We start from the raw sequence: 16,583 nt of genomic DNA on the forward strand, positions 1-16,583 counted from the left end.
TTTGGCACTTTGAAAGTATTTTAAATATTAGAAAGTATGGACAGTAAGAAGGAGGAAATTGTGGCAGTTGCTGGTGGTTTGTACACTATGTACTCATATATTTCTCGAAAGAAAAATCACACAATACCCCTAAAATAATAGAAATAACACAGTGGGTAATAACCGACAATGATGAACATAGTAGAACCAACATTTTATTGGTGGCCACCTATAGTGTTAGTTTACACAAATCTCCCCCATCCTTTCAAGAGGCCTACCTCTTTCTGAGGTTGTTTCTGAAGTCAGTGAAGATATTTTAATTCCACCTTGTGACTCCAGGGATATGCATATTTTTGTCACCAAATGTGTTTTGTTTTATTGAAACACACATGCCATTTGGTTTGCTTTCTCCATCTAAAGACAGTTTGTTACAAAAGATGTTGATGTTAGTACTTAAGATGTTTCCTCACACGGGAGAGAAATACAGAAATTCTTGCAAATTTTTGTCCACTTATGTCTTTACTTGCCCCTGAGATATCAAAATTTGTCAGGGAAAAATGCTAAAACTTGTCTGGAAATCATAGAACATTAGGGAATTTCACTTGGGGAAACTTTTGACAACACCGTATTTGTTGGATTATCAGTGTTGACATTCTGATTACTCAGAAACTGTCATGTAACAGCGATAAGGTAAATCATGAAACCTAGTGATAAAATGAGAAATGAAGACTGAAAATGATTTTCTACATGAAGATATGACTATTGTGGGGTCTCATGTAAGCATTAACACCAAGTCATTTGTTGCAGCAGCAAGGAAACCTAGCCATCTGCTTTCCTGCCCACCATAAATATTAACATTGGATATATGTGTGTGTGTGTGTGTGTGTGTGTGTGTGTGTGTGTGTGTGTGTGTGTGTTTTGTACTTAGAGTTGCTTTTAAATTGACTTTTCTGTTTACAAGTGATTCCTACTTTGTGTGTAACTGTGCTTACTTCATAAGGCTTCTCCAAGATATCTGAAGTTGGCAGTATCATAATTATTCTCCCACACAGAAACTTTAGCCTTTTGTAGAATTGATGTTGAAGTTTATTTCCTTTATGTGTATTTTTATTTTTTCTCTATTACCTAGCTACAGACTTATTCCAGTGTTGCTTCATTCTATGAAAAATTAAAAAGGTTCGTTGTATTCATTACAACCCCTGTAGCATTGAAGTTTGCCATCAAAGAGTGCCAAGTTGTTAACATATTATGTGTTTCGAAGCTCGTTTTGTAACATTTGTTTTCAAAGGCAGCTGTGTAACTTTTGTTGTTTAATTTTTCTGTTGCTGGAGTTCTGTAGAAGATGTTTCACTTTCCCAATGATATTGTAAGGGAACAATGTTTGAGAAGGCAGGGATTATGGACTTATGAACAATCGTTTTGCGGGTTCTGTAGCTACATATTTTGGATGCCTGACAAATTTAGAACATTTTAAGGTAAGATACCAAGGAATTACAGACATTGGCCGGAAGTGGGCCTTGATTTAAATCAATGGGGAAAGTTGAAAATTTGCACCCACTTGCGGCAATTGTCCATAATTCTTTTGTGTCTTAATTCATAGTGGATGCTGGATTAAAATGGTATCTGTTCTTCAGACATGTCTGAAAGAACAGACACGACATATGTGTTTTGAGCTGTTCCACTTTTCAGAGGCTGAGGGCTTAACATATTAACCACTGTATATAATCACGATTTATCATTGTTTTGTACCCAACTGTTCATCCATCACTGCTTTGCAATTTTATTTGTGTGCGTTGTGTTTTTTGAGTGAGTGTACAAATCACAACAACAAACATAAGTAAAACTAAAAAAAGCTGGGTTAACCTGTTGCTAAAGCTGAAACAAAATCACACTGATGGTGCTTTAACTCAACAAAGAGAAATATGTTATGTGATAAACAAAACATTGTGTTGTACCAACAGTCATATTAGTCAACCACAGTACTATTGAATTTGGCTTCTGATGGGTGCTACCAGAAACATGTGGTGATGTTAAAGTAAACAAGTACAGTGGTGACTAAGGAAAATGCATCACATTGTGAATGATTCCAGGACAGCTATGCATTTACTGAGGTGACAGAAGTCATGGGATATTGATATGCACGTATACAGATGGCAGTAGTATCATGTACACTAGGTATAAAAGGGCAGTGCATTGGTAAAGTTGTCATTTGTACTCAGGTGAGTAATGTGGAAAGATTTCTGATGTGATTATGGCTGCATGGCGGGAATTAACACAGTTCGCTAGTAGGTGATAAATGCATGGGAAATTCTAGTTTGAAAATCATTAGGAAATTCAATATACTGAGATCCACAGAGTTAAGTGTGTGCTGAGAATACCAGATTTCAGGTATACCTGTCACCATGGACAACACAATAGCTGACGGCTTTCACTTGATGACCGAGAGCAGCAGAGTTTGAGTAGAGTTGTCAGTGCTAACAAACAAGCAACACTGCATGAAGTAACCCCAGAAATAGATGTGGGACATACGAGAAACTTGGTGTTAGAAAAGTGTGATGAAATTTGCTGTTAATGGGTTACATCAGCAGATGACAAATACGAGTGCCTTTGCTAACAGCATGGCATCGCCTGCAGTGCCTCTCCTGGGCTCATGGCCATAAGAGTTTGACACTAGACAACTGTAAAACTGTGACCTGGTCAGATTAGTCCTGATTTCAGTTGGTTTGACTGATGTTAGGGTTCAAGTGTGGTGCAGATTCTACAAAGCCATGAACCCAAGTTGTCAACAAGGCACTATGTAAACTACTGGTGGCTCCATAATGGTGTGGGCTGTATTTACAGGGAGTGGACTGGGTCCTCTGGTTCATCTGAACCAATCATTGACTGGAAATGGCTATGTTCAGCTGCTTGGAGAGCATTTGCAGCCATTCATGGACTTCTTGTTCCCAAACAATGATGGAATTTTTATGAATGACAATGGGCTATGCCAGCAGGCTGCAATTGTTTGGGACTGATTTGAACAACATTCTGGACAATTTGAGAAAATGATTTGGCCACCCATTGAACATTTATGGGACATATTTGAGAGGTCAGTTCATGCACAAAATCTTGAACTGGCAACACTTTTGCCGTTATGGATGGCTATAGAGGCAGCATGGCTCAATATTTCTGTAGGGGACTTCCAACAACTTTTTGAGCCCACACGATGTTGAATTCCTGCACTACACAGCCCAAAAGGAGGTCTGACACAATATTAGGAGGCATCCCATGACTTTTCTCACATCAGTGTACACAATCAAGTGGTTCAGCATGTTCTTGTGAAATATCATGATAGAACTGAAGATAAACCGAACAAAGCACCCTCACACTCTGGTGCAGTAATATTGGAGTTGACTAAAAAACAATGAAACAACAGCAGCCAAAAGAAAAATACTTTAAAGGAGCAGCTTAGGATATGATTGGCTTTCAAACCGAGACATTGAAATTAATCTGCTGTTTAGTGAAGTACTTGCTCTTATGCATTAACAAATATTCCCATACACAAGCAATGTAAGTGACTACAGTACATAATTATGTTGTTGTTGTGGTCTTCAGTCCAGAGACTGGTTTGATGCATCTCTCCATGCTACTCTATCCTGTGCAAGCTTCTTCATCTCCCAGTACCTTCTTCAACCTACATCCTTCTCAATCTGTTTAGTGTTTTCATCTCTTGGTCTCCCTCTATGAATTTTACCCTCCACGTTGCCCTCCAATACTAAATTGGTGATCCCTTGATGCCTCAGAAACCTTTTAATTAAAACAAAAAGTACATAGACATCAGGAATAATGTACAATATAGTTTAACAAATTAATCTGAAACCTTAGCTCAGCTGTCCCATGTTCCAAATATATTGCATTACAGCTGATTCTGTTGTTCTTTTCATACCATATTTATACAACACTTCACATTACTTAATATGAACTATGCAATACGTATTCAGTGCATAAGCATGCAATCATTACTTTTCACTTCTCAACACTATATTTGATTACGTACACAGTGTCTCAGGAATTCAGTTGTGTGTAGCTCTCTTTGCTTCTGCGCTTCAAGTTTAGCTTGGTTTAGTTCTATTATTGTTATGGATGATGAGAATGTCATTAACACATTCAGAATCTACACATCTCGAATCAATCCGTGCTTTACTAAAATATCTTTAAGAGGTGCTACTGGCAGGAATAAAGAATACCTCTTCACTAAATTCTGAAAGGGCACAAGCATTTGTTTTCCACTATGAAAGAAGGTCTGTGAACTCATTGTTTGGACTCTCCATGTTCATATATTTTTGAAGCTAACCTTTCAATTTTGAGATGGATGTTCACAAATTTTCAAATTTTTTTTGTGGTAGAAGGCATGAAATCTTCAGTCTTGTTCATATTAACAATGTTATTTAACATTTGCTACACATCTTGATGAATTTTTTCTCTTCTTTCTTCAGGCAAAACTAATAGGTCCTTGAAACAAGGGTGTTTTATAAACAGTTCTGCCCTTTCCTTTAGCTTGCACATTGTCAGCTCCAGCTTGAAAGAGATCTAACAATTTCAGAATCCATGGCAATAAAAATGGTAGTGTTCGATCATTTTCACCTCCCATATAGTCTTTGGCCACCTTAAAAACCTATAGAAATTGAATAATGCTAGCCATAGTCACGTTACGATATGACATCATCTTGCCATATTTGTTTGAATCAAGTAAAATGATTTCTATTTGGTCTTTTTATAAATGAACTGAATCTAACAACATGTACACACTGCCCCACCTGGTTTCAACATCCTGTAGTAAGATTTTCTCTAATCTCGTTATTAAACCAGGTCATTTCATGTAGCCTACTAGTTTACATATGGTCGGGTTGGTGTCATATGTTACAGGAATCTCATCCATTCAGAAACTTTCATTGAATGTGTGCCTCAGTGCTGTAAAAGTACAGTGCACACTTGTGTACTTCTAGAGCTTTCTTGATGTTAGCCTCCTGATCTGTCAAATGATCTTTCACACAATCTAAGAAATTCTGGTCATATGTAAAGGCTGTTAGTGGCACCAAAGTTAGGATCCAGTCCCCTGTGGATGAGGCAGGAACTGAAATTGAGAGTAGCAAAGCAAAAGTGGAAATGCTTAACACCATTTTCAAATGTTCCTTTACAAAAGAAAACCCAGGACAATTGTCCCAATTCAATCCTCACACCATTGAAAAGATGAATGAAGAACGTATTAGTGTCAGTGGTGTTGAGAAACAGCTGAAATCGTTAAAACTGAACAAAGCCACAAGACCCATTGGAATAGCTGTCAGGTTCTATACTGAATCTGTGTCTGAGTTAGCTCCTCTTCTGACTATAATCTGTCATAGATCCCTCGAACAAAAAACCAAGCCCAGTTCTTGGAAGAAAGTTCAGGTCACACGCATCAGCAAGAAGAGTAGTAGAAGTGATCCACAAAATTTATGGCTGAGTTAGTTCCTCTTCCAACTGTAATCTGTCACACTATAATCTATCATAGATCCATCAAACAGAAAACTATGCCCAGTTCTTGGAAAAAAGCTCAGGTCGCACACATCATCAAAGAGGGTAGTAGAAGTGACCCACAAAGCTAGCATCCAGTACCCTCAACATCGATTTGTTGCAGAGCTTAGGACATATTCTGAGCTCAAACATAATGAGGTATCTTGAGTGGAATGACCTCTTTAATGACAACCAGCATAGATTCCGAGAGCATCAATCATGTGAAACCCAACTCGCACTTTTCTCACACAACATATTGGAAGCTTTGGAGCAAGGCAGTTAGGTAGATGCAGTATTTCTTGATTTCTGAAAAGCATTTTACTCAGTACCGTACCTACACTTATTGCCAAAAGTATGATCATATGTAGTATCAAGTGAAATTTGTGACATGATTGAGGACTTTTTGGTGTGCAGGATGCAGCATGTTATCTTGGATGGAGAGTCATTGTCAGATGTAGAAGCAACTTCAGGTATGCCGTAGGGAAGTGTGTTGGGACCCTTGCTGTTCATGGTGTGCATCAATGACCTTGCCTACAACATTATTACTAACTTCAGACATTTTGTAGATGATGCAGTTATCTATGATGAAGTACTGCATGAAAGAAGGTGCATAAAAATTCAGTCAGATCTTGATAAGGTTTCAAAGAGGTGCAAAGATTGGCAACTTGCTTTAAATGTTCAGAAATGTAAAATTGTGAACTTCAGAAAATGAAAAAACAAAGTATCCTATGACTATAATGTCAGTGAGTCACTGCTGGAATCGGCCAACTCATACAAATACCTGTGTGTAACACTTTGTAGGGATATGAAATGGAATGATCACATAGGCTCAGTTGTGGGTAAAGCAGGTGGTAGACTTCAGCTTATTGGTAGAATACAGTGGAAGTGCAGTAAGTCTACAAAGGAGATTGCTTTCAAATCACTTGTGCAGCTGGTTCTAGAGTACTGATCAAGTGTATGCAACCTTTACCAAATAGGACTAACAGGGGATATTGAACATATACAGAGAATGACGGCATGAATGGTCACAGGTTTGTTTGATCTGTGGCAGAGTATCACAAAGATACTGAAGGAACTGAACTGGAAGACACTTGAGGATAAGGATAAACTAACCCAAGAAAGTCTGTTAACAAAGCTTCAAGAATTGCCTTTAAATGATGGCTCTAGGAATATATTACAACCCCCTTTGTATCACTCGCACGTGGATCATAGGATAAGAGTAGAATAATTACTACATGCACAGAGGCATTCAAACGATGATTCTTCCTGTGCTCCATACATGAATGGAATGGGAAGAAACCCTAATAACAAATACAGTGGGACATACCCTCTGCCATGCATCTCACTGTGGTTTGCAGTCCACAGATGTAGATGTAGATGTAGATCTGCAATGAATGTAACCTGTATTAGTTCCAAGGAAGTTGTCTGTTACTCTGCCATTTGTTCATATATTTCTGTAATGATATGTTCAGAATTCTTGGCAACATCTGGAAACCTTGTAGTTAAATGTACAGTGTTTTTTAATTTCCATTTAACTGTTGACTCATCAATACAGCTGGACATGACAGTCAAGTAATGTGTCTTATGGTAGCTGTCTGTTCACAGATCACAAATCATTGAACATTGGTTTTTAACAACTGCATCTTTCACTTCTGTAATAAGTTCACTCCTAACTTGACTAGCCAAATTCTTAATATGTCATGCTGCAGTCCTTGGGGAAGTAGCAATTCTTGGTCAGTGATCTGTCCATATTTTGCTCCTGTATTTATCAGCTCTTGAGATAAGCTTATGAATCCCCAACCATTTACAGTATTTAAAGGTCAAAGGTCTGTTGCACAAATCAAAACACATTTATCCCTAATGGACACTGCCAGCTGTAATACTTGACAAGTGTTGAGTATTCTTACATTTATTTCTGTTCATTTTGAATTTGGAAGTTCTAGTCTGTAGATATTTAATAATCATGGAAATGCGTACCTTACATTTGTTTCAATAGAACTATCACTTCTTATTCCACATATTTAGCAGAATGCTTGTTCCATCAGCAAATTTGTTCAACACAGCATATTTTTTGATGGAAGTTATTGCACAATAATCATTACTAGCCCCGGTTCTGCACCCGCTCATGTTCAATTTAGTCCCATGACAATTTTTAGCCTGCCACTACATTATGATAATGTTATACTCGCTGTGCTTGTGATCTTGTTGTCTCAGTCCAGCATGTGTCAGTTCAGTAATTCTTGTCGTAGCTCCATCTCATAGAGTGACAACAGCCATACCCATGTACCTGTTCCATCAATAACGAGCTGCACACTCAGTGAGAGGGAAGCAAGACTGAACTGCATTTTGACGTGCTCTAGCATGCATTATTGATACTGGCGTGGTGATTGTGGAAGTATTTTCTTCATCGTGTGACCACACATCTCTCTGTCCACACCATGCATGGTGCTACTGTGATCACAGTCACATGACTAAGCACAAATCAATCTGTGTGCCTTTATAGGTCTTACTTGAGGCCATCAGTTGGCAAACGGGCCTTCCACTTTGGGCAGTTACACCAGCCGCTTGCAGCCCTCTAGTTAGAGCCTCATCTCACCAGCCCATTGGAATCTCTGCATCCTCAAGCACTGTCACTGGTTAAGCTGTCATTCCTGTTGGTCCTTGATGGCTGCTGATGTCTTCGCCAGCGCTCTCTGTTGATGTCATCTCATCCTGGCTGGCCCTGCTGTTTGAGCACTGTCTCCCAGCTACCACTGGCATCTGCCAATGATGCCATTGTACATAACAGCATTGCCCTCACTGACTCATCGACCTTGCTGTGTTCCGGCATGTTGCTGCTGGCCAAATGCTGCCTCACCAGTGGCCACTGATTTCCGCCATTGCCAGCCATTGCTGCCATCAGCTCATCGGACTGCTGATGCTGCCAGTCTCTTTGGGCGTCAATCACATCCACCTCATCTCAGTATCAATCACTGGGCACCTGCCAAGACTGGCAAGAATCACCAAACATCAGCTGCGCCCTGACCACTGCATCACACTGGGTCCAGATTAGATCTGGAAGAGCTTCCTATACATAATATCCTACGTCATGTTAATGTCAGCCTTGTGTAATAAACCATTGCAGATGTGATTGTGAACCACTGTTTACATCATGTGCCCTTGCCAACTTACAAGGACAGAAAAGGTGCCAGCGCAAGGGAGTACTGAAATTTGAAAAGAGCAGACTATTCACTTCTATTTTCATTTCTATGACTATGATTATGAGCTAAAACATTGTTTAGGTTCAAAGACGCTGACAGCAACCAATATCATAAATTAAGGTTAGGAGGTTTACCAATCTGAATTTGGCTTATGATGTATATCCAGTACATCACAATTGGCCCAACTTATTCACAATTTAATTCATATTGAATGAGTATTGAACAGCGCTCACTTTTGTCTTCCTCTTATTCAGGGTATTTCAAAAGTGATGGTTGATAGTCAGAGATATGACAAGAATGATTATTCGAAACAAAAGAGTCAAATAAACATGGGCTGTAAAACACGTACCTTAAGCGCTATGCGCAATTCTTGATCTCTGATACTGTGAAACAGATCTCTTCTACTGCGAGCTCTTTGCTTTCCGTATGTTGAGAATTGGTAGTATGGATCAAAAGAAGAAAAAAATTCCAGTAAACATGTGCTCTAATTGCTCATAGCTCTTAAGCTATGTGTTTTTGAACCTATGTTTACTTGACCTTTTTGTTTCGAATGCTCATTCCTGTTATCCCTGAATATTGACAATCATTTACAAAACACCCTGTATTTTAGCAAAAGTTGTGTTGGCTGATATTAAGAACTGAATGCAAATGAGCACAGTGCTTAGCGGAAGTTAGGATAATCAACATTTCTTAGCAATGTAGCTCTCTTTACAGTAACTAGAAAAAAGGAGGAGAGGCCATTCTGTCCAATGGCCTGAAGTGTTCAAGATTTTTTTAATTTGTTTAATGTTAATAGCAAAAGAGCATTAGTGATTGTTCTACAACTACACATACATCTTTACCAACAAACCATCCTGATAAACATGCCAGAGGACATTTTATGTGGAAGCACTGAAAAATCTTTACTGTGTTTCAGATTGATCCTTTCATAAGAATTAGGGGCTGCATTAAGCTGCAGGAAAAAAATAATGTAGTTTCTCACTTCATCAAAGGATGGTCATAAGAGGAGGAAATGAATTTTATATTTGTAAATATAGTCATTTATCTATAAATGACTCAAGATCAAAGTAACTCCTAGTTTCTTTTTAATTTTTTTTTGTTAGTTTTTTGGTGTCTTGTGTTACTTTCTGTGATGGTTCCTTATTTTTTGGGACAGAAGTTCAATTCAGTTATCAGATCTACAATTTTTTGACTCTTTACTACACTACACTGACTTCACATATTTCATGTAAATTGTGAACAGGTACTCAGTTTATGGTATAGTGTACTCAGAGTGAACGTAAGTAAAGACCACATGCTATCTATTTTCTTTTTAGCATAGCATCTGCTCCCATTATTTTTTGATCAGCCTGCTGAAACACATCATGGTGACTTCACTTTTTGTCATGTCGTCTGATGAGTGGTAGTATCAAATGACATTGACTCTACTTTAATAAATTAATGAAGTTGAAATTGATGTATGAAGTAATTTATTAAAATAATATGCAGAACACAAAGTATTATTGAAAAAACATGTTATTTTCAGTAATCAGAGAAAACAAATGACATTTGTTACATTTAGCATGAATTCATATTATCAGGAAACAAATAAACCCATGAGATTTATTCTCACTTTGAAAAGAGCTGCCGGCCGGTGTGGCTGAGCGGTTCTAGGCGCTTCAGTCTGGAACCGTGCGACCACTGCGGCCACAGGTTCAAATCCTGCCTTGGGCATGGATGTGTGTGTCCTTAGGTTAGTTAGGTTTAAGTAGTTCTAAGTTCTGGGGGCTTATGACCTCAGATGTTAAGTCCCATAGTGCTCAGAGCCATTTGAACCATTTTTGAAAAGAGCTGCATGTGCAAAACACACACACACACACACGCACACACACACACACAGGATGGGACAGGGGAGCTATTCTGATTGTTGATAAAAGGGTGTGATGTATTGAAGATGACTTCCAGTCATTAAGTGGCTGCCTGCACTGCCACATGGCAAATCTCTATCTCAGGGAAAGCCAGTCAGACTGCATGCTTAGTCCTGGTGAGTCAGATTGTGTGATGTCATACTACAAGGTCCTATGGAGGTAGTCAGGATGAATTTTGAAGCAGAATTAGCAGGAAATAATTTTAACACAGCTGAGGTGGAACTGTCATATTGTGTACCAATAGCGAATCTGAAGATTGTGCAAGAAAAATATTTACCAGAGTAATGGATTCATGAAACCCTCAAGGAAAGTGTGCCAATTTAGGTGCTCTGTGGGGAAAATGTTCCCATTTACCAGGTAATGACAGGAAAGAAATGGTGATGTAATAAGAGCAGGAGGCAGAGTTATTTAATCCTCGTAGCTTGTAACATGCAATTCCAGCTATACAACACGTGATTCCTACTTGGAATGAATCACTAGAATGCAAGAGACTGTACTGAATTCTGCATTACTCCCAGCCAGTAATGAAAAATGCTTGTATCACCAACTTCATGATGGAATCAAAGATGTAACTGCCATTAGGTGGATTATTTGGTTGTCATACCAAAGAAAAGAATGGATGAAAGTAATACATATTGGTTCTGCCATGACTACCAGGACTTGAACCAACAAACTGTAAAAATTTTTACCCTCACCTAAATATAACAAAATGGGCATTGCCATTATTTTATAATGACTGACCTAAAAAGTGGGTACCATCAATTAGAAGCAACAATGGAGGGGTGATCAAAGAGCATGTTTACTGTTCACCAGGAAAACCAATAGTGCCAAATGCCGTCCAGTCTGCAGAGAGAGAGAGAGAGAGAGAGAGAGAGAGAGAGAGAGAGAGAGAGAGTGTGTGTGTGTGTGTGTGTGTTTTTTTTTTTTTTTTTTTTTTTTTCAGCACCTTCTGAAAGGGGTATGAAGCTTGAAACCAAGACAGAGTGTGGTTACTTGCGTAACATAATATTGTTTTTCAAGAACACCAAAGAAGACACAGGGTGATTAGGAAATTGCATAAGTTTCTGCAAAACTTATGCCTAAACCTAAATGTGGAAAAGTGACATTTTCCGCTAAGTCCATAATTTAGGCCCTAATATTGACCAAAATGGTGTGTGTTCAGATTCCATGCTCACGCAAATTATACAGAAATTTCCACCATTACTACATAAAGCAAATTGCAGTTTTGTGAATGTACGGAAAAGGAGTTACAATCCTTATGACTGGCCAACTATTAACGAAAATTTATCCCCAACTTTGTAGGAATAAAAAGACTTCTCCTTCATCTACTAATAAAATTCTACTGGACAGTTGAGTTTGACCAGGTCTTGGAGCATTTGAAAATGCTCTTGGTCACTGATACTATTCTCACCTATTTGGATAACTAAAAGCCTGTTTCTTCCCATTGTGAGGTCAAATTAAACATCAACAAGTCTAATAACAAAGCATTTTGATTTTTAAAGAGATAAATAAATATGAGAAATCAAATGGATGCACCTCACTGAAGAAAAACTTATTATACCTCGATCAGATCAAAAGTCCATGATAATTGAAATATGAAATTCATTTTTGCTTTAATTTTCCCAGTTTCCTGTACATTTTTTATACAGGAAGTACAATGATTTTTTTCTTTTTGTAGGATATTGTAGTTCCTCTATCTGTGCCTTCAGAAACCCAACTATGTGAAAGTGTACATAATATTGGCATAGCTGCTTCAGCGGTGAGTTCTGCATCAAACCGACCAAAAGATTCCATTTTTTCAGAACACATGCCGAAGATTCCTGGAAAAGGGACAGGTATGCAAAATAAAGGAATTGCATTGGTTTAGTATCTTAGAAGATACACACACACACACACACACACACACACACACACACACAATATAGCAGTAGTAGTAGTAGTAGTAGTAGTAGTAGTTGTTGTTGTTGTTGTTGTAATAATAAACTGGCAAAACATTTTTTAATAAAATTCCAGAAGAAACTGCAGAACAGCGTTCAATAGTGCAACCTGGTCTGGATTTCAACCTTCAGACACAACCATCACGGAATGTGACGAAAGTTCAAATACGTGGTTCAGTTCTTCCACCCTGGTTTCCAGGTAACTAAATATTTGTTTAGAAGCTTTAATCATGTATACGAAGCTGTACTTCAAAAACGGTGGTGAAAATAGTCCTAGCCAAAATGGAATATGATACAAACACTGTTTTGGAACTGGATGTTACTTCACATAGCATCAGAGAGGAAATATTTGGAGAATGCAAAATGATAAGAGGCAAATGAGGAGGAGAAAACAACCAAAGAAAAGACAACAAGGTGTGTTACATAGAGAGACAGACAGGGCATATTAATAACTGTAAAGGTAGTGACCTGAGGGATGGCGGGGAAGCAAAAAGGAAGTAAATAATGATGGGAATGAATGGTGTGAGTTTACGCAGAGTGGTTATTGGAAACTGAGTGCAAACTGGATGCAAAACTTCCACATGCAATATTCAGTTACTGTTACTGGGAGGAAGAATTTGTATGGAAAAGTGAGAACCACCTTTATAGACCTTAATGGCTCCACTGTGGGTGGAGAAGTCACATACTTTCACTCGTGAGTCTGCTTTGGTGAGGCTGATCCTACAACTTACGATGATATTATGGGTACTGTAAAAGTTTTACAGTAACAACAAAAACTGTCAATTTTTAACAATATAATGTAATTGGATAGACAAAAAAAATGTAGTCACTAAGTGGCAGCAGGAGAGCACACACATAAAAAAAGGTTTTACTTATGTAAATTTTTGGAGCCAATGGCTCTTTCTCCCAGCAGAAGGGTTGAAGGGGAAGGAAGAGGGCAGAAGGAAAAGGACTGGAAAGATGTAGAAAAATGGGTAGATTTTGGAACAGTCACCCAGAACTGTGGGTCAGGGGGGACTTACTGGATGGGATGAGAAGGAAAGGCTGATTGTTGGGGACTGTACTGGATGAGATTTGAAAACCTGAGAGCTTAAAGGTGGAAGACAGGGTAAAATGTAAGACATAAATTACTGCAAAAGCATTATGCACAAGTCAATGAAAGTGAAAAGCAAAGTGCATTGCGCATAACAAGGCGGGAGGGGGACGGCGGAAAATAGACAGGTCAGAAAATGAAAGAAGTAGAAAACTAAAACTGAGTGAAGGAAGGAGTAGTTACTGTGAATAAATCCAGAGACAAAAGAGATTAACATAAATTAAGCCCAGCAAGAACCAAAGACATGCTGTAGCGCTAGTTCTAATCTGCAGAGTTGTGGAAAACTGATGTCTGGAGGAAGAGTCCAAATGGCACATGTGGTGAAACAGGTACGGAGTCATGACTGTCATATTGAAAACAACGCTCTGCAACAGCATATTGTGTGTTGCCAGTGTACACCCTGTGTTCATTCATCCCAACTGATAACTTAATGGTAGTCATGCTGATGTAAAAGGCCAAACAGTATTTACGAAACAGCTTGTATATTATGTGTGCCATTTCACAGGTGGCTCTCCCTTTGATAGTATATGTTTTACCAGTTACAGGACTGGTATAGGTGATGGTAGGAAGGTGCATAGGGTAAGTCTTGCAGTGGGATGGTCGCAGGGGTAGGAGCCATAGGGTATGCAGATGAATGCAGAAGAAGCATAAGGTCTGACAAGGATATTTTGCAGATTGGGAGGGCGATGTAAAACTATTCTATACCATCCCTTTAACTGGTAAAACATATACTACGATGGTGGTTTGAAAAGTTCTCAGAACTGAATAGAAAAAAGTACTTGAATCACTGAAACTTTTTTTAATTTTTCAATGTAGTCTCCTTGTAGATCAATGCACTTGGTCCAACGATGTTCCAGTGCCTTGATCCCATCTTGAAAATGAGTTTCCTCCAGGCCTGCAAAATAGTTGTCAGCTCCAGCTATCAATTCTTCATTTGAAGTGAATCTTCGTCCACTAAGAAAAATTTTCAGTTGTGGGGAGAGTTGGAAGTCTGACGGAGCCATATGAGGTGAATAAGGTGGGTGTGGCAACAATCCATGCCTTAATTCATGTCTTGATGGAAGATAACTTTCTTCCTAGCTCAACCTGGTCTTTTTTCATGTATATTTTGTTGCAGTTTGTCCAGAGGTTAGCATAGTATTCTCCAGTAATTGTTTGCCTAGTGGGGATATAATGTACAAACAGAATCCCCTTCACATCCCAGAAAACTGATGCCATGACCTTTCCTGCCAAAGGAATTGTCTTTGCTTTCCTTGGTGGTGGAGAATCAGCATGTTTCCACTGCTTTGACTGTTGTTTTGTTTCTGGAGTATAGTAGTGCACCCAAGTTTTATCTGTGGTCACAAACCGGCACCAAAAATCTTGTTCGTTTCTCCTAAAACGGGCCAAACATTATTCTGATATGCCCATTCTCATGCGTTTTTGATCCAGCATCAAGAGTCATGGCACCCATCTTGCAGATAATTTTTTCATTTCTAATTCTTCAGTTAAAATGTGATATACCCTTCCAGATGACATCTGGCAAGCATGAGCAGTTTCACGTACTTTCAATTGGCGATCCTCCATGACCATTTTGTGCACTTGTGCAATGATTTCTGGAGTAGTGACACATCTTGGCCAACCATTGCACAGATCATACTCTAAGCTCTTGCTACCAAATTTAAATTCATTTGTCCACTTGGTAACGGTTGAATATGAAGGAGCAGAGTGCCCCTGTGTATTCCAGAAATTGGCATGAATGTCCTTTGCTTTCATACCTTTCTTTACGAAGTACTTAACCACTGCTTGAATCTTGATATATTCCATATTCACAAATCACTACGCAGAAACAATAACAGAGTCACGTCATCACCACAGCTCTCTTCCAAGAGCACTGACGTGGCAGGTGTCCACAGCCAACAGTCCAATGAATATCATGTGAACAACTTGTTGTACTAGCACTGACCTCTTGTGGTGATTCTGAGAACTGTCCTAACCAACCTTGTATGAAAGGGAGAGCCACCTGTGAAATGGCACACATCATATACAAGCTCTTATGTAAATACTGTTCGGCCTTTTACATTGGCTTGACTACCATTAAGTTATCAGTTGGGATGAAAGAGCAAAGGCAGAGGATGCACACTGGCAACACACAATATGCTGTTGCAAAGCATGCTTCTCAATATGACAGTCATGTCCTCTGTACCTGTATCACCTCACATGCCATTTGGACTCTTCCTCCAGACAACAGTTTTCCACAACACTGCAGGTGAGAACTGGCTCCACAACATGTTCTTGGTTCTCGCCACCCACCTGGGCCTAATTTACGTTAATTTCTTTTGCCTCTACATTTCTTCATAGTAACTACTCCTTTCTTCATTCGGTTTTAGTTTCCTACATCTTTCATTTTCTGACCTGTCTATTTTTTGCTGTCCCCCTCCTGCCCCTGTTATGCACAGTGCACTTTGCTTTTCACTTTTATTAACTTGTGCACACTGCTTTTGATTTAATCTTTGTCTTGCATTTTACCCTGTCTTTCACCTTTAAGCTCTCAAGTTTTCAAGTATCGTGCAGTGCAATCCCCAACTATCAGTCTTTCCTTCTCATCCCGTCAGGTAAGTCTCCCCTGACCCACGGTTCTGGGTTACTTTTCCGAAATCTACACCTTTTCTTATACCTCTCCAGTCCTTTTCCTTCTTCCCTCTTCCTTCCTCTTTAACCCTTCTACTGGAAGAAGGAGCCATTGTCTCCAAAAGCTTGGACAAGTAAAACCTTCTTTTATGTTTGTGCTCCCATGCCACCATTTGGTGAGTAGATTTTTTATCTATCCAATTATATTATAGTTTTACAGTAGGATAGGTATCACACGGTAAGAAAAAATGGGAGAACAATGCCAAGTACATTGTCACTATCATTATTTCCTAAGGTATCATATTTCACAAAAAAAAATATTCAG

The 16,583-nt window shown here is 38.9% G+C and overlaps 1 protein-coding gene across 1 annotated transcript in view; it reads left to right on the forward strand.

Annotated features, from left to right (window-relative positions):
• LOC124788465 overlaps positions 1–16,583 on the forward strand; it is a 254,276-nt gene that overhangs the window by 182,281 nt on the left and 55,412 nt on the right. The window contains exons 7-8 of the mRNA XM_047255736.1: positions 12,297–12,453; positions 12,632–12,754. Of these exons, the coding sequence (XP_047111692.1) occupies positions 12,297–12,453; positions 12,632–12,754 (280 nt within the window). The remainder of the gene's footprint in view (positions 1–12,296; positions 12,454–12,631; positions 12,755–16,583) is intronic.

This window comes from Schistocerca piceifrons, chromosome 3 (assembly GCF_021461385.2).
Source record: "Schistocerca piceifrons isolate TAMUIC-IGC-003096 chromosome 3, iqSchPice1.1, whole genome shotgun sequence".
Taxonomy (NCBI): Eukaryota; Metazoa; Arthropoda; class Insecta; order Orthoptera; family Acrididae; genus Schistocerca; species Schistocerca piceifrons.